This window comes from Bos mutus, chromosome 9, assembly GCF_027580195.1.
Source record: "Bos mutus isolate GX-2022 chromosome 9, NWIPB_WYAK_1.1, whole genome shotgun sequence".
NCBI classification, from domain to species: Eukaryota; Metazoa; Chordata; class Mammalia; order Artiodactyla; family Bovidae; genus Bos; species Bos mutus.
Genome location: NC_091625.1, coordinates 15,710,598 through 15,730,039, shown reverse-complemented (window position 1 = coordinate 15,730,039; position 19,442 = coordinate 15,710,598). Strand labels below are relative to the sequence as shown.

Here is a 19,442-nt window from a genome sequence, read left to right as displayed (position 1 = left end):
TTTTAATCTTTGTTTCTGCCCACAAGGTAGTCATGAGAATTTGGGGATCACTTCCCTGACCTTGGATCCCTCATTTAGAAACTAAAGATGACCTTGAAGTCCCTTTCCAAGTCTAAAATGCTCTGTATCAAAATAGTAGCACTGTTCTTAGTGTTTTATATATATATATAAACGCATTTCATTTCTCACATGATTCTATACTTAAAGTAAAATCATTTCTCTTTTTGACAAGTGAAGATACTGAGGTGCAGGAGGATTAATTAATTCACCCAACTGACAGAGTCAAGTTTCAGACCCAGACAGCCTGACTCCAGAACTCCTGCTCTTAACCACTATGCTATACTCTCTATTTTTCCCAAATAACTAAGTGTGGGAAAGGATTTTGCATCATCAGCAAATGCACATGCCTCTTCTAGCCTCTGAAAAATTTGTCCACCAAAGAAGAGTATGTATTGCTGAGTCTTGTCCCAAAGACCATCGCACCAGTCCTCTGGTTCCACTTCCACGGTCAGGGGACTGCTTCTGCTCAGCCTTCTGTTCCCCTTCCAGGCACCCCAGCAGTTTGACCTCCCAGCAGCTACCCTGAGAGAACCAGCCAGCCTCACCACAGCCCAGCACTCACATTAGCGCAGCCATCCAGGCCTAATCAGGAATTAATGGCCAGTCCTCTGCAGTAATTTAATTTCCACAATAAACTTAATGACCAGTTTAATACAAATGTCAGAAGGATCGCTTAGTTGTTGTCTGCATGCTTTCTCTCGTGCAAACATTCGGGAGAACTCCACACAGCTGCCTTTTTACAGCCCCGTTAACATACATCCCAGCAGAATCAGGAAGGCCCCTGTGCATTTCATATTATTAATAAGGTTAACTGGGCACTTAATTAGCAATTTAGTGGTTAGCGCTCCATGATCAGAAGGTCCCCAGAAGATAATTTAGCAGAATTAACTGAAGGCCTTTGTCATCGCCTCCCTGGATGCCTTCTGCACCCTCCTAAGCAACGTTGATTCTTAATCCATTACAGGCAGGTTCACAAAGAGGACAGGGACACGAGCAATCAATCCAGTCCCCCAGAGCCAGGGCTGCAGGGATGCTCTCCCCACAAGGCTCACTGCTGCCCACATTGCAGCCAGGGCTTCTCCAGAAATGATTCTGTGTGTGATACATTGTTTTCAGATGCGTAACAGCGTCCCTGGTATCCCGAACCAGAAAGAAGGATGAGTCAGGGTCCGAGTCTTTAGCTACAGATTCTGTAGCTCACACTTGAACCTTCCCTGGACTGTAACCCACCAGGCTCTTCTGTCCATGGGACTTCCCAGGCAAGCATACTGGAGTGGGTTGCCATTCCCTTCTCCAGGAGATCTTCCTAACCCAGGGATCGAACCCGAGTCTCCTGAGTTGCAGCCAGATTCTTTACCATCTGAGCCACCAGGCTGTCACTGGACTGGCATGACAATTGCTTTGTGGCCCCAAAGCCATTTGTTGTAGGGCTTTTGTCACTGAGCTTTCCCACCTGCCCCCAAATAAAGACGGGCCCTTCAAAACCTTGCCTCCTTGCTCGCCTCTATCAAGCTCATGGTGAGGCACATGAGTGGAGGCATGGAAACTTATTCCCCAGGCCTCCTGCCCTCGGCTCTATGGGGACTGTCATCCTGTCCTTCCTCCCCCCACGGTGGTGGTTTAGTCACCAAGTCGTGTCCAACTCTTGCGACCCCATGGACTGTAGTCTGCCAGGCTCCTCTGTCCAGGGGATTCTCCAGGCAAGAATACTGGAGTGAGTTGCCATTTCCTGCTCCATCCTCCCCCCATCAGTTCAGTTCAGTTCAGTCGCTCAGTCCTGTCCGACTCTTTGCGACCCCATGAATCGCAGCACGCCAGGCCTCCCTGTCCATCACCAACTCCCGGAGTTCACTTAAACTCATGTCCATCGAGTCAGTGATGCCATCCAGCCGTCTCATCCTCTGCCATCCCCTTCTCCTCCTGCCCCCAATCCCTCCCACCATCAGTCTTTTCCAATGAGTCAACTCTTCGCATGAGGTGGCCAAAGTACTGGAGTTTCAGCTTTAGCATCATTCCTTCCAAAGACATCCCAGGGCTGATCTCCTTCAGAATGGACTGGTTGGATCTCCTTGCATAAGTCTGTCTAAAACAACTGACTGAAGGCTTGCCCTGCCCTCCCCAGACTCTGTGCTATGTGGACACTGAAGAAATAACAGGAAATTGGGCTTTTAAGGTGCTAGGAATCCAGTAGGAGAGGCAGAGATTAAGTAAATAAATAATATAGCATCACCAACTCTCTTCCCAGGTGGCACTAGTAATAAAGAAGCCGCCTGCCAAAGCAGGTAGATGAATGAGACGCAGGCTTGATCCCTGGGGTCGGAAGATCCCCTGGAGGAGGGCATGGCAACCCACTCCAGTATTCTTGGCTGGAGAATCCCATGGAGAGAGGAGCCTGGAGGGCTAAGGTCCATGGAGTTGCAAGAGTTGGACACAACTGAAGTGATTTAGCACACACACACAGCAACCTTACGCTATATGAATTGTTATCTTATGCCGGCTAAGAAGACAGAGGTCCAGAGAGATTAAGCAATAAACTCAAGGGCTTGCAGCTAGAAAGTAGCAGAACCAAGGTTTAAACTCAGGTGTACACAGCTATCTCCTCCTCACCCAAAAGCTGAGCTACCTTCATCACTGCAGTTGTCACACACTCGGGGTGGGGGGTGGGGAGGGACTATTTATAACACTGGTACAATAAAATATAATTTAGATGGTAAATCAGTCTGCTGGAAAAAAGAAAATCCACGATGCACTCCAAAGCCCAGTGTAAGTGACTTGGGGTTATCTGTGCATGACTGCTCTAGTCCTTGGTGTAGATAGCATAGCATCAGCAGTAATTTTAGATACCGTGACAAGGCAGGCATGAGGATGAATTTAGAGAATGAAAAGATGCACTCAACTCGATTAAGCAAAATTTGCTGAGTTCCTACTATAAGTCCCTACTATAAGACTGGGAGGGAGGGAGAGAGATAAAGTAGAATAAATTTGACCTAAGCCCGAAGTCCAAGAAGCACAGTTTCAGTGAGGGAGGCAGCATTCCCCTCATGGACTATCTTGTGGGATATATGGCAATAAGTTCTAGAACAGTAGAGAGAAGATATAATGGAGCCTGACTTTGGGGAGTTACAAATGCTTTTCAATAGAGAAGATGTTTGAGCTGCCTTTGAATGATGGGGGGTGGGGAAGACAGTCAATGAACAGAAGGTAGAAGTTGCCTCTTAGGCCAAAGGGAAGAACAGTCACAGAAGTCGGGAAAAAGGACAAGTTGTATTTAGGGAGACACAGGGGTTAGTTTAGTGTGACTTGAGGACAGGATATTTGCCAAGGGAATAAGGATGGCAGGAAGAGCAATGGAAAGATACTGGGGGGTGGACAGGGTAAATAAATTGTGGAGGGTCTTAAATGCCATTCTAAAGAATTGGACTCTTTTTTCTCTTTTTCCTTTCTCTTTTTTTTTTCCTTTTTCCTTTTTTCTTTCAACCTCAGCCAGGATGATTTTATTTTTTCTTGGAGTATAGCTCTTTTACAATGTTGTGTTAGTTTCTACTGTACAGCAAAGTGACTCAGCTATCCATATGCATATACCCCCTCTTTTGGGGGCTTTTTTTCCCATTTAGGTCACCACAGAGCACTACACTGAGTTCCCTGCGCGATACAGTGGGTTCTCCTCAGTTATCTATTTATACAGTATCGACAGTGTATATATGGACCTTATTCGATACACAGTGCCGCCTATCACAGGATTTTTATCGAAGAGCCACAGATATGAAACAATAAACTTAGTTAAAAAAAAAAAGAAGTGTAGTTAGGAGATGTCTTCCTTCTCCCCACCCCAACACACCCCCAAAACCCTTCCTTTCCCCTACACATCATCCAGAAAAGCCATTTCAGCAGACAGGGAGGGTGTGCCTGCCATGGGAATAAGGAAAACTTGGTGGCATCGAAAGGCATGGGGGATTTGGATGAGCATGTGTTGGTGACTGGACGGGAGGGAAGGTGTGCAGGGACCGCTGGGCTCTCTGGATGGAAGCTGGTGAGTATCCGTGACTCTGACTGATACAGGGTGCCTGGGGAAGGCAGGCAGATCGGGAAGGATGAGGCTGACTCTGGTTCAGACATATTTAGTTAGTGGCAAAGTTGGGATCTGCAGGTGAAGGACTCGAAGCTGTTTCTTAAGTGATCATAGAAGCCGTGGGAGCAAACCAGATCCCCCATGAGAGGTAGAGGGGAGTGGGCACGGAGGATGGCAGACAGGGCAGGTCCCGCTCACCTCTCCAGCCCTCCTTTGGCCCTCCTCTCCCTCCCACGCCTGGATACAAACTGTTATCACTTCCTCGTGGTCTCTGTTGCCTCCCTGCTTTCCCACTAGTGAGCTGCCCAGGGCACATCTGCACGGTGATGCGTCCCAAGAGCCTAGCACAGAGCGCAGGGCGAACTTTCTGCCTAAATGGGAACATGAGTGCAACGCGAGGCTGAGGATGCGGACCTGCAGAATCCTAGTAGTTAAAGGAGTGGGTGAAGCCAGAAATATTAATAGGATGGAGCAAAGGCGACTGAGAAAGTGGCCAGAGGAGTGGAAAAAGAACCCAAGAAAAGCAGGGACTCAGTGGAGAAGGGATGGAGAATGCTGCTGAGTTTGGCGAGGACCATCTCATGGCGACCCACTCCAGTACTCTTGCCTGGAAAATCCCATGGACGGAGAAGCCTGGTAGGCTGCAGTGCATAGGGTCGCTAAGAGTCAGACACAACTGAGCGACTTCATTTTCACTTCTCACTTTCATGCATTGAAGAAGGAAATGGCAACCCACTCCCGTGTTCTTGCCTGGAGAATCCCAGGGACAGGGGAGCCTGATAGGCTGCCGTCTATGGGGTCGAACAGGGTCAGACACGACTGAAGCGACTTAGCAGCAGCAGCATCCCTCCTGGGGGAACCCAGAGACAGAAGGCTGCCGTGGGTCAGGGAGTCACTGAGTACTGCAATTGTAAAACATTCTGATCATATGCCTCATTAACAAGGTCAAATGAAGAAAATGTAAAGTCCGTGTAAATCTAAGAGTGAATCTAATAAGATTAGAAGCTGCTGTTACCGTTTTTCTACTCATTCTTTTTTATTCTTTCAATTGAAGTATAGTTGCTATACACTATTATTTGTTACAGGTGGACAGTATAGTGATCCACAATTTTTAAAGGTGCCATTCCATTTATCATTATTATAAAACATTGGCTATATTCCCTGCATTGTACAGTGTATCCTTGTAACTTATGTTATAGACAATATTTTATACTTAACCCCATCCTCCTATCTTGCCCCTCCTCCTTTCTTCTCCCCACTGGTAATCTCTAGTTTGCTGTCTCTAGCCATCTGTGTCTTTTTTGTTATATTCACTAATCTACTATATGCTTCTACTATTTTATTTAGGTACAGCAGCCAGTCTGACTTTAACAATCCTTTAAGCATCACAGAATCTTCCCAATCATATGATACAATGGACTTGAGTTGGGGCAAACCCTGGGAGATGGTGACAGACAGGGAGGCCTGGCCTGATGCAGTTCATGGGGTCACAGAGGGTCAGACATAACTTGGCGACTGAACAACACCAACAGTAATGTGTGCGTTAGTTGCTCAGTCGTGTCTGACTCTTTGCAACCGCATGAACTGTAGCCCACCAGGCTCCTCTGTCCATGGAACTCTCCAGGCAAGAATATTGGAGTGGGTTGCCATTTCCTTCTCCCACACTGTGGGTAGATTCTTTACCATCTGAGCCACCGCCAGAGAAGACCAAGTGAAAGTAATTCAGTCATCCCAACTCTTTGCGACCCATGGACTATACAGTCCATGGAGTTCTCCAGGCCAGAATACTGGAGTGGCTAGCCATTCCCTTCTCCAGGGGATTTTCCCAACCCAGGGATCAAACCCAGGTCTCCTGCATTGCAGGCAGGTTCCTTACCAGCTGAGGGAAGCCCTGGGTGCTAGTTGCTCAGAAAATATGATCATTACTCAGTGTGTGGGATTCCCTCATAACTCAGTCAGTAATGACACTGCATGCAATGCAGGAGACCTGGGTTCGATTTCTGGGTGGGAAAAATCCCCTGGAGGAGGAAATAGCAACCCACTCCAATATTCTCACCTGGAGAATCCTATGGACAGAGAAGCCTGGCGGGCTATGGGGTTGGAAGAGTTGAACACGACTTAGAGACTAAACCACCACCCAGTGCGTATAACTAAAAGTACTGTAGCCTTCTTCCATATAATACTACCTTAAATTATTTCATATTTTATATAAGGTAACCAGTAAAGCAGCTCAGAACTACCCCCCAATTATTAGCTTTTCAATGAATAGCAAAGCACTTTCCTCTGGGTTTCAGAAATAACTGAGAACAAAGAGTTTGGCCTCAATCGTTCGTTCAATTTTCATTTTTTTTCCATTAATTCATCAAAAGTGTTTAGGCTTTTTCAGTTAGGTAAGATCTGACCCAGTAGAACCAAAGAGGGTTTCATAACTGTTTTTCTCTCTGCAGATGCAAAAGATATTTAAGAAACTTCCAGGATTCAAAGAGATCCATGTGTCAGGATTTAGGTAAGAAAATGGGACTCTTTGCAATTTTTAAATTTACTATCTCTTTATCCTCTTTTAAAAGCGATGTCATGAGGATTTTAAGGTCCCTTATGCCCCAGTTGTTTAACTCTACCAAATCCTGAAATCTAAATACATTTCAGATAAAGGACTTGTCTAATTAGAACATGACTCTAGGTGATTTTTAAGGCATAACAGAGGAGCTGCTCCTTCCTCCCTCTGGAGTCAGAAACATGGCTTCCTGCAAAGAGTTTGTCCTCTGTCCTTGGCAATGTCACTACAGAACCTTTTAGGAAAATCCCTCAGCAAAGACAGACCCAAAAAAGTAGCAGTTAGTTACCTTGTTCTCTGATTGACTGTTCTCCTATCCAGTGCTAAATACCATCATTGTTTAAGCAAATCAGTTTGACCCTGGGGAGACCGGGGAAACTAATAGAGTGGTACCCAAGGGGTAAGAGAATTGGGTGGACAGGGGTGGGGAGGCAAGTACCTTTTTATCATTCTGATGTCTGACCGTACTTTTACATCTTTCAGATGTCTGAACCATAGTAATGTATTACCATGCAAAATTTAAAAAATTGAAATTTTAAATAGAAGACATGAAATAAAATAGTGCCACACTGAAGCAGAATTCCATCATGTTCGTAGGGTTTGCTGTCAAGCAGGCATCTCAACAGTCTGATGTGGGTTCAGGATTTGGGGCAAGAATTTTTTTGCATCTTTAAGTTCTCGTCATTCAAAACATTTACAAGTGGAATCATAATATGGTATTTTTTTTTAAAACCATGCCACAGGGCATACAACAGCCCTGGTGTGAGCAGAATGAGATCCCTTGCATGGAGGGGGATGTATAAAATGGGAGGACAGACCTCACTCAAAGTCCTTCCCAGCCCGTCATCATCTGATGTCTTAAAGCAAGAAGGTCCGTAGGGCGGGTCCCACACTCACAGAGAAGAGCTTCAGTGGCGGATGAGGTGTGGGGCTGTCCATCCATTTATTTCTCGCGAGCTATCAGGCACCTCTGGTTTGTGTAATTCCAAAGGAAGGAACTGTTGATGTGAACCAACATTTACCAAAGCAAACTGGTTTTTTCCCTTAATTTTAAGATGCTGCTCCACAGTACTCCATGTGAAATCAGATGGATTGGAGGGGAATAAAAGGTGATAGGAGGGTACTAGTGTAGACGCAAGGTCTTCTGGATAGATCACTGCAGTGAAAGAACAAATTTTTAATTTAAACCTGACGGAAATGATAGGAATTCTCTTGATGAATGCTCACATACTCATTATCCCCACCCTTCAAATAAACTGAAAAACTAATAATAAAAAAAAATAACTGTTTACGAAGAAGACCAAAATGTCAGGTGATGAAATTTTGCACGGTAAAAATTGTAAAGACATATCCCTTGAAAATGCATCTTTCCCATGTGTTTTTCTCTGTAAGAATTTATTCTTATTTCTGTCGAGGATGCTTATAATGTAAATTTGATCACATTTTGTCAATGATTTCCATTATGTTGCATAGAATTAGGCTCCCAGAAAATATTTTGAACTCTGAATACAATAAATAATATGCTTATGAGTGTGGCAAACTTTTAACCATGAAAACAATGCTCAGAATATTGTAAAGCAAACTTATTAGGAAGGAAATTGCTTTCCATGGAGCCAGATCCTCCTACAGAAGACCTAAAACTGCAGGAGCCTCAAAGTACCCTCTTTTTGTGAGCTCAATTGTAGAAAACCTGATCTACAATTGAACAAGTACATTTAGATCAGTGACCTCATTTGATTCTTTCAACACAACTGGGAAGTAATTAGAACACCTATTATTACCATAATTATAAGGAGGAGCAGTAAAAGTTCCACTTTAAATATTGCTGTAACAATCATTCAGTCTAGTTAGAAAATGCTGTACCTAGTCGCTCGGTCGTGTCCAACTCTTTGCGACCCCATGGACTGCAGCCCACTAGGCTCCTCTTTCCATGGGGATCCTCCAGGCAAGAACATTGGAGGGGGCTGCCATGCCCCTCTCCAGGGGATCTTCCCAACACAGAGATCAAACCCAGGTCTACACGCATTGCAGGCAGATTCTTTACTGTCTGAGCCACTAGGGAAGCCCAAGATCACTCTGAGTGGGTAGCCTACCCCTTCTCCAGGGGATCTTCCCAACCCAGGAATTGAACCGGCGTCTCCTGCATTATAAGTGGATCCTTTACCAGCTGAGCTACCAGGGAAGCCCAGTTAGAGGGTATACTCCTTCAAAAACTTACTCCTTCAAAAACTTACACACAAATACCCACAGCAGCTTAATTGTATTAGCCAAGAACTGGAAACAACCCCAATGTCCTTCAACAGAGCCGTAGATAAACAAACTGTGATATATTCTTATCACAGACTTCTACTTAGCAAAGGAACAAACTATTGGAATGTACAACATGGATTTATTTCAAAATAATTGTGTTGAGTGAAAGATGCCAGAAAAAAAAAAAAAAGGGAGTGTGGTATACTTCCATTTGCATTTAACTCTAGATAATGAAAAGCAGGGCTTCCCAGGTGGCACTAGTGGTAAAGAGCTTGCCTGCCAGAGCAGGAGACTGAAGAGACTCGGATTCCATCCCTGAGTTGAGGAGAGCCCCTGAAGGAGGGCCTGGCAACCCACTCCAGTATTCTTGCCTGGAGAATCCCACAGAGAGAGGAGCCTGGCCAGCTACAGTCCATAGGGTCGCACAGAGTTGGACGTGACAGGATTGACTTAGCATGCAAGCACACACAATGCAAACTAGTCTACAGTGAGAGAAAGCAGCTCAGTTATTCCTTAAGGAGGGGGAGACAGACAGGGATTATAAACAGGGGAAGAAGGGGAAGATTATAAACAGCCATCAGTAAACTTTTGGGGTATGAATTTGATTGTAGTGATGGTTTCATGGGTGTATATATGAAATTTATCAGACTGTACATGTGCAACATGTGTAGTTTGTTTTATGACAATTGCGTCTCAACAAAACAATTCTGTGAAGTTAATAGGATTAGGGTCTTGGCCCAGGAAGCTCGGTCTTTCTCCAGAGCTTCACGGATTGAAAACTATTGCTGAAAACAAGCAAGAGACAAGCCCTGAATAAATGTCTAGCAGTAGAAGCAGAGGCCGTTTCAGTCATGTTACATCAAAGAATGACAGTGAATGACTTTGTGATCCAGGCAGAAAGAGCAGCAATGCAAATCCCATCACGTGTGTAGAGTGTCTTTGTCAGCAACTAGCGAGTGAGACTGGAGAAGGCGATGGACCCCACTCCAGTACTCTTGCCTGGAAAATCCCATGGACGGAGGAGCCTGGTGGGCTGCAGTCCATGGGATCGCAAAGAGTCAGACACGACTGAGCAACTTCACTTTCACTTTTCACTTTCATGCATTGGAGAAGGAAATGGCAACCCACTCCAGTATTCTTGCCTGGAGAATCCCAGGGACGGGGGAGCCTGGTGGGCTGCCATCTATAGGGTCGCACAGAGTCGGACATTACTGAAGTGACTTAGCAGCAGCAGCAGGGACTTGAGACATAAAGTGGGAAAACTGAATGTAGCTTCTGAACTAAATTCACATATATGCCCAGAGAAGTCCAGAATGTTTTTTTCAATCTGGTGACCAAATGACCTTTCTGGCACAAACATTGCAAAATGAACCCAGATTTATGGCCAGGGTTTGAATACCAGTTCTGCCACTTTCCAAATGATAGCTTTCCCTCTCTCTGCATCTTCCCTTACTTATGAAATAGGAGTTGCTGTTGCAAAGATTAAATGAGGATGCTCCTAAACTGCCTCCAACAAACCACCCTCTCTGTAAACAGGTATTTGTTTTTCCTGCACCCTGTTGCATGGTAGATTGTACCATCCCCCTTAAGTCTTACTGATGAAACCAATTCAAAAAACAATCAGTCAACAAAACTCCAGTTCCAGTGTCAAGTCTCAAATAAATTATCTTCGGGAATAAACTAACAATATAATGCCATACAGAGGATGAGAAATCCATTTACAAAATATTTTTTAAAAAAAAACTTCCTGGTACTAGTAGCCCTGAAAACCTCAGAGCTATAGAATATATTTGCAACCTCTATAAAAGGAATATAAGGAAATCAAAGAGTTTAAGGATGCATAATCTTTGAATTAGGGCTCAAATTCTAATAAGAGGCATCATAGAATAATGTTTACTTCCTGAGATTCATATGATTCTCAAAATTTCCATCCAGATTCTGACGGCAGTTTATATATTTCCTTCAAAGCTCTGAACCAACATGAGAGACAATGTAATATGTATATGAATTGATTCATTGAATGCCTCAGTAAATTTCTCGAAAATTCTTTCTCCTTTCCATGTTTCCATTGTGCATGATGAAATGAAGACCAAAGAAAGAAAGAGACGGGTAATTTGAACTTTTTTTCCTACTGTTTTGAAATATAGTACATCCCCCACATAGACACATTTATATGTTAATCTCTTAGAGATCACTTTACATATAAAATCTGGATAAGTCATTGACTATTGGTGACTTAGTCTAATGGGAGTAACTGATCAATTGGTCAGTAGTAAAAAAGAATTCTTGAATCAAGATCACTACATGAGATACACAGGTAAAAGGTGACTTTATCAGTGGAAGTGTCTTCTATAAAACTCAAAAGCTTTTCAAAAGAAAAACATAAAAACACCTATCTGCAATGCAAGTATGTCTCAACAATTTCCTAAATGTCATTTGTGATGGGAAGTTGTCAGTCTGGTTGCACACTCATGCATGCAACATATTTAGGTCTGGAATAAAGCAGAGAAACTGATTTGCCCCTTGGCTCCAAGGTCAGCGTGACTGGGCAAAGGGCCCACTATACCTTAGAGAGCTCAGTAATAGGCATCCAGCTTGGCTCCTGTAATTGGTGAAATAACCAAATGTAGACTTTGACTAATCATGTGGCCTGAAGAACTGCTGAGAATACACATTATTGGCTCCTGTGGCCTTTAAAACATTTTTGTATCCCTCTGTGTGAATTTATGGCATAAACAAAGAGATGAAATCTGGTCCTAGACAACAGAGGTAGAGAGAATCCTATTTCATTTATAAATGCATAAGGGCATTGAATCAATAAATATGAGAATAAATACAGTTAATCATGAACTACTTCCCTTTCTCTTTTCTCACATCTTCCTTCCAAGATGTTATTTTAAAAGCAACTTGAGGGAAGACAAAATTATGTTTAATATAGAGTTGTATTTTTTTAATTAAAAAATGCTTCTTGAAAAAAACAGGAAGGAAATAGCCTTGAGAACCGAAGCTTTGACTTGGTTACAACACTTAAACATTATTGCCCTATTGCTCTATCCTACTTCTATTTCACAGACCTTCCTAAAGGAGGCTACTTGTAGAGAAAAAAGACAATTCATCCTTCCTACTGACTGGCCATGAAAAACACTGATCAACACCAGCAACTCTTGGCAGTTAACACTTTTTCACAAAGACCTGACATGAAAATCTATGGCCCCTTGATCCAGTTAGCAGTCCCTCTTCAAGCTGGATTTAAGTCTTATCATAACAATCTATTTCAGAGCTAAAATACACATTAATTCTTTCCTACCTTTCAAATACGGTAGGATAAACACTTATCAGTGTTCCTGATAAACACTGAAATTAGTTTCAAGTGTGATATTCATTAAGAGCCCATCAGGAAAGAGGTTGAATCTGTCCTGAAGCTTTGTAGCAGCATAGTGATTCTCTTTACAAGGCATGTAACAATGGCTTTGGATGCAATGTGTCCCCTGCTGTCTACAGGACAAGCTCCACAGAGATGCAACTTACAGCCATCTTTAAGAAAGGCAAGGCAGAAGCAAAAAGCCCTGCCAGTGACCCTCTGTCACTTGATTCCAACAAAATTGAAAGTGAAGGAGACCCTCGTGGAACGACGGAGGAAGAGAAGCAAAGAGAACTCTATCCCACAGCTTCAGAGCTCAGGAAGCTGATCAGCAGAGCCCTGGAGGAAGACCAGTCCTTGGATGTGGGGACAATTCAGTTCACTGACGGTCAGTGGGTGATTTCATAGCTCTGGGATTATCCTCATTCTGATAGAGATAAGGAGGCATGAATGTCTCCTGGTCACTGATATTTTAATGGGTCCTGTAGAGTCGATCATTTCTGTGACTTTCATTGCTTTTTTGTTTTGTTGTTTTGCTATTTTCAGTTGCTAAGTCATGCCCAACTCTTTGCGACCCCATGGATAACAGCACACCAGGCCTCCCTGTCCCCCACTATTTCCCAGAGTCTTCCCAAGTTTGTGTCCATTGCGTCAGTGATGCCATCCCACCATCTCATCCTCTGTCATCCTCTTCTCCTTTTGCCTTCAATCTTTCCCAGCATCAGGGTCTTTTCCAATGAGTCAGCTGTTCGCATCAGGTAGCCAAAGTATTGGAGCTTCAGCATCAGTCCTTCCAATGAGTATTCAGGGTTGATTTCCTTTAGGATTCACTGGTTTGATCTCCTTGCTGTCCAAGGGACTCTGAAGAGTCTTCTCCCACACCATAGTTTGAAGGCATCAATTCTGCGCTCTGCCTTCCTTACGGTCCAACTGTGACTCTGGAAGGTATCATTTCTGTCTTTCCTCACTGTCCCCAGGGTCTCAATTGATAAAGCTTTCGTGACCACTTCATGCCATAAATAGCTCTAGGGAAGCCGACAGCTGTAGCTCCATCCAGCTCAACATGTCACCCACCAAGTCCAGGTGGAGAGAAGAACCTGGGTTGTATTCCCCTGGCACAACCCAGATTCCCTCATCTAGTAAATTGGTCAGGGTCCAGGAGGAAACAGATGGCACATTCAAATTAGAATAATTTGAGAAGGGTTTGATAAAGGGACTATTTATAAAGGTTTCCCTAATGCCCAGAGGTAGAAAAGGAAATGGCAACCCTCTCCAGTATTCTTGCCTGGAAAATTCCATGGACAAGAGGAGCCTGATGGGTTACAGTCCACAGGGTCACAAAGAGTCAGACACGACTGGACATGCACTCTATGCCCAGAGGACTAGAACAGTTCCCTGGGGCTGGAAGCAGTAAGGCCCCGCCACTACCTCTAGGCCTGATCTAACCAGCAGTCCCCAACCTTTTGGGCACCAGGGACCAGTTTTATGGAAGACAGATGAAGGGGAAAGGGAATGATTCAGCAGTAATGCAGCGGTGGGGAGCCATGCGAGAATGGCAAATGAAGCTTTGCTCCTTCACCCACCATTCACCTTCTGCTGTGCGGCCCAGTCCCTATCAGGCCTTGGACTGGTATGGGCCTGAGGATTGAGGACCCCTCATCTAAGCCATCCCAAAGACAGGGAGCAAGGAACCACTGATATGGTTCATATAAGTCAACTTCCCAGGGCGGAGAGTTGTGGAGAGAGAAGAGTGTATAAATCTAAAGAATTCAGCAGAGAAGCAGGACCCTCAGAGGGTGCCTGGAGGGACCCAGGAGCCTGCAACTCTTCACAATTCCCAGTGCTCCAGGCATAATAGATGAGCACTGGAAATGTCATTTTAGTGTGACCTGGCGCGAAACTGGCATTCTCTGTCAGTTCTGTTTCTGTAATTTAGATAGTCAAACTCAACTCTGGAAAACTTTACAAAGATCTCTTGGGATTAGATAGAGGGCATGTCAGTAAAGATGTCAGCAAGCATTAAAGTCCTCTTGGTTCACTTTTGAATTTCTAGTTCAGTGAAAAACTTCAGGTTCATCTCCAAGGCCACCTGATACTCTGGGTTGGTCTCTTGGTTAAATCCTTCGGGATAATCTGAAAATCCAGCTTCAGGGTGGAAGCAAGCAAGGACTCACAAATGGTCCTTGGTTCCAGTATTTTTTCTAGACATTCCTGTCTTTGTCAGCTTAGCAATATTTTTGTTCCCACTGGCCTAGCCAGTGAGCCTGCCTGCTTGGTCCAAATGTGTACAACTAAAGACCTTAAAAACCACCTTAATAACTGTTCTATCACATAGACTTGCACAGTGCACTTCCTGCAACCGTCCTTCGGTAGCTCCTAAAGGATCAATGACCACCAATGCATCTGATGCTGATTTCTTGATCACTTGTTGTACCCTCCTTAAGCTCTGACTTTTGCCACATTTTACAACCCTCACTGTTTTACTGCCCCAACGACAAAAAAAAAAAAAAAAAAAAAAATGGGCAGGGGGGACGTTGAACCCTTGTGATATTTTTTTCACCCACAGAAATTGTTGGGTCATTGCCAAGCCTGGATCCTGACACCCAGTTGGTGCTGCCCACTCTCCTCACTGATATCACAAAGGTGAGTTTGTTATCCTTTGTCCTTCAAATAGGAACAAAGCCTCCAAACTTCCATCAGAAAAAAACAGCCTAAGGACTAAACAGAGCAAGATCCCCTCTGCAGTGCCAATTGAATCTAAAAAAGAATGAATACATGTATATATATAACTGAGTCATTTAGTACACCTGAAACTAACACAACATTTTAAATCGCTATACTCCAATAAAAATAATCCAATAAATATAATTATTTTCTGTGTTTTACAGGTAGTACTTGCTTACCCACTTTCAGTGTCTGTATTAATAAGACGTAATACAACTTGCATTTCAAATATCGTTAAATTCAAAGTTTTCTTCAACGTAGTTAGAGCTTTGTTCCAATTAGAATCAGAATTTGCCTTTTTTGATAAAACAAATTATGTGTTCGTGAAGTGAAAAAGAATACTTACAGTAGAATGTATATTTGACTTTGACTTTCTGACACAAATACAAGCATAAAAATGCATTTGTTCTTAAGTCTTAAGGTCTCTATATATTTATGGGGGGGTTGCAAGCATAAATTAATGTCTTTGGAAGTACAAAGTTATGAATTCAGTAATAATTTTTGTATTTCATTTAAAGGTGTGTTCATTTAATTTACGCTAAAAGTTGTCACTGGGGGTGCATAACTCAAAGTGCTGACTAAGCTCTATTCCCTTTTTTAATGAAAGAATTCATAAGTTGAAACGTGATTGACGCATGTTTCAAAGTATTTCAGTTATAAGTCAACCCTACACAGGCAGACTCAGTTAGCCGAGAGATTGTATTTTGCTACTGTATCAATGCATCTTTTCCTTTCAGGACTTGTTTCTGTATCAGAACCTATATCAGAATCCACAGTAGATTCAAGTCAACTACAAAATGATTTGTTTAAATTTAATTGAAAAGAAAAAATACAGAGCATAGCCCTTCTCAGATACAGAGCAATGTCCCTTGTCAACAGCTGTCTCTAAATCCTTCTTCAGGATGCTACTCTGAGTCCAGAACTTCCTCTTGGTCAACCGAGGCTGGAGACAGTGGACAGAGCAGGACACAGTCCACCTGGTGAGTAGAGTCTATGTTCTGGAGTCATAGACCCTTCCCGTAGGGTCTACGTTAGAGGACAACATCCTCTCCGAGGAATATATCTACGGCACTGCTTCAAAGTCCAGTGATTAAAGTCCTCCTCAGCCCAGGAGAGGGTTAGGTCCCCACAGCATTTCCAAGAGGAGAGCCATCCACTGAACTCCTTCTTCTGATGAGGCGATCACCCTCAGCCTCCTTTCCTCAGCTCTCGGCCCCAGTCCCACAGAGAACACTGAAAGCCCTTTCCCGACGGATCTGGTGAAAGAAGCTGAAACCAAAGCAGCACCAACTGCCCACACAGAACAGCTGTCTCTGCTGGGCTTCAAAGCTGAGAGCTTGTCAGGACAAGGTAGGTCCTAAAGCCCGCATCCACGGCAAAGCGCTGTGGCGGCAGAGGACGGGGCCCTTACAATCAGTGTTTATATTCCTGTTCACCATATGCAGGTTGCCATGGATACTGTCTGTTCCTCCATGTGTGTTTCTTCGCTGCCAGTTACCACATGTGTAACTGGTCTATAAGGATGTCAGTAAATACTGAAATCCTCCTGGTTCACTTTTTTTAATATTTTTTACTTTTTCAGTAATTTTTCTTAAATTGAAGTACAGTTGATTTGCCATGTTGTGTTAATTTCTGCTATATAAGAAAGTGATTCAGTCATACATATGTACACATGTTTTTCAGATTTTTTCCATTATGGTTTCTCACAGGATATTGAATATAGTTCCCTGTGCTATACAGTAGGGATCTTATTGTTTATTCATCCTGTATATAAGGGTTTGCATGTGCTAAACTCGAGTTCCCAACCCTCCCTGAACACCCACCCTCTTGGCAACCATGAGTCTGTTCTCTATATTTGTGGGTCTATTTCTGTTTTATAGGTGTTTCATTTGTGTCTTATTTTAGAGTCCACATATAAGTGATATCATATGGTACTTGTCTTTCTCTTTCTGACTAACTTCAATTAGTATGATAATCTCTAGTTCCATTCATGCTGCTGAAAGTGGTATTGTTTCATTCTGTTCTATAGCTGAGTAGTGTTCCATCGTTTATCTATACCACGTCTTTATCCATTCATCTGTCAACACGTTTAGGTTGTTTCCATGTCTTGGCTATTGTGAACAGTGATGCTATGAACATTGAGATGCCCGTATCTTTTTGAATTACAGTTTTGTCTGGACATATGCCCAGGATTAGGATTGCTAGATCATATAGTAATTCTATCTTTAGTTTTTTGAAGCTTCGAGTTCACGTCTGAATTTTCAAGAATGTTTAATTTTGAGGCAATGGGGTCAGGTTTTCTCATAATTTAAGAGGAAATCTTTATCAATATATGAAGACCTTAGGAAAACAAAAACCAATATTCTGCAGAAGAGTCCTTTTTTAGTGCAAAAAATAGTGGATATAATGGCTTTGAAAGTGAAACTTAGTCACTCAGTCTTGTCTGATTCTTTGTGACCCCATGGACTGTAGCCCAAGAGTCTCCTCTGTCCATGGGATTCTCCAGGCAAGAATACTGGAGTGGGTTGCCATTCCTTCTCCAGGGGATCTTCCCGACCCGGGACCGAACCCAGGTCTCCTGCATTGCAGGCAGACTCTTTTACCAACTGAGCCCCCAGGGAAGCCTCTTAGGAATCTCTATGCTTCCCACTTTATACAGCTCTCTGGTGAAGCTCTAAATAAAAATGCCTTTAAGGAAACATGGAACCTCAGAATATGAGGCTGATAAGTATGATCTGTGATTCTAAGTGAAAATGCCAGGGAAGATTGTCATTGTTGATATGTTTACAGGAGTTTTACTGTTGTAGTTAGGGCTCTTTACAAACTTCTACAGGTTTGAGTGGTCTATCTCATTTCTATTTTCCTCATAAACCTTGTGTGAAATTAGTATGTAATTTTATTGTATACAAAGTTTTACCCAAAAACATATATACCATGATTGCAGAACCACCTATACAGATCATATTTGGTTTACATGATTACCAGTGAATGCATGTTAACCACATGATACAGTTATCTATTTCTGCATTATAAATCACCCCTGAAGTTAGTGTCTTAAATTAACAACCATTTATTTTGCCCATAACTCTGAAATTTGGGCAGGAATCAGTAGGGACAGCTCTTCTCTGCCCCATGTTGTATCAGCTAGACTATCTCAACTGGTGTTGAAGATCTCTTTTCAAGAGGGCTCACTCCCATGGCTAGCAAGTCGGTGCTCAGCCAGAGCTACTGGCTGGAGTCCTCGTTTCTTCTCTGTGTACCCTCTTCGAGGGGCTGCTTGAGCTTCCTCCCAGCATGACATCTGGTTTCAAAGAGTCATTACCACAAGAGAAAAAAAGTTGAAGGTGCCAATCTCCTCAGGGCCCAGAAACAGTGTCACTTCCTCACATACCGATGGTTAGGCAGCCATTTTGTTTAAAGAGGAGGGAACATAGATCTTGTCTCTTGATGGAAAAAGTAACAAAGCATTTATGGCTATTGATAATCAGCCACAATCCACATCAACCACTACTTTGACTTTTGAATTACTTAAAAGTTGGTTGGATAAAACAAACCAAATTTTGATGACATGAGGGATATAAAGTTCTCACTGAATCCCTTTCCTTCATTATGATATAAAAAAAGCTTTATTATAAGATCAGCATTTCAGATATATTAACTAAAATGATAGTATATCTATGAGGAAAGTATTATTGTATTTTCAGAATTGCATTACCGTTTTCATTTTATTATACATTCCTTCCATTCATAAATATATCATAGAACACTAAAGCTGGAAGGACTCTTAGACATAGTCCAGTTAAACTTTATGTTTCACAGTAAGAAAACCAAAGCTAGAGATGGGAAGTGCCTTGCTCAAGGTCATATCATGCTGCTGCTGCTGCTGCTGCTAAGTCGCTTCAGTCACATCATAGCTGGTCACAAAGCCAGGACCATCCATATGCTTGGCTTAAGTAGCCCCATCATTTAAAATACTATGTCCTTTCAATCTTGTTTGCCCTCCACTCATAGCCTTTTCTTTTTCTATTTCACTACACTGTCATTGTTTTAGTAGTCTAGGCTTGTAAGTCTTCACCTCCTAATCTTACCTCCTAATCACCACAGTTTTCACAAGGTTTCACACATTACAGGGACACAATTTTCACAAAAATCACAGATTTTGTTTTCAATTTAGCAGCTTCATTTCCATCTTCATTTTACTTGACGCTGCTGGCTTGAGTTCCTGCTGATGCTGCCTTCTTGAAACTCCTTCATTCGTCTTCCACAAATGAGTCATTCTTGTTTCTTAGGTTTTATCAATAATCTTTTAATTAAAATGCTGCATCATTCCCCAAAAAAGATAATGATTGTTTACAGACATATATGAAACACAGTAAGGTTTTGTTTTTAAAGAATTGAAAGAAAATGGAAGAAAAGATGAAACA

The 19,442-nt window shown here is 42.8% G+C and overlaps 1 protein-coding gene across 1 annotated transcript in view; it reads left to right on the top strand.

Annotated features, from left to right (window-relative positions):
- The window catches only part of IMPG1 (interphotoreceptor matrix proteoglycan 1), a 156,108-nt gene that overhangs the window by 51,037 nt on the left and 85,629 nt on the right, over positions 1-19,442 (top strand). The window contains 5 exon segments of the mRNA XM_070377102.1: positions 6,577-6,635; positions 11,022-11,042; positions 12,435-12,682; positions 14,861-14,937; positions 15,920-15,998. Coding sequence (XP_070233203.1) covers positions 6,577-6,635; positions 11,022-11,042; positions 12,435-12,682; positions 14,861-14,937; positions 15,920-15,998 — 484 coding nt within the window.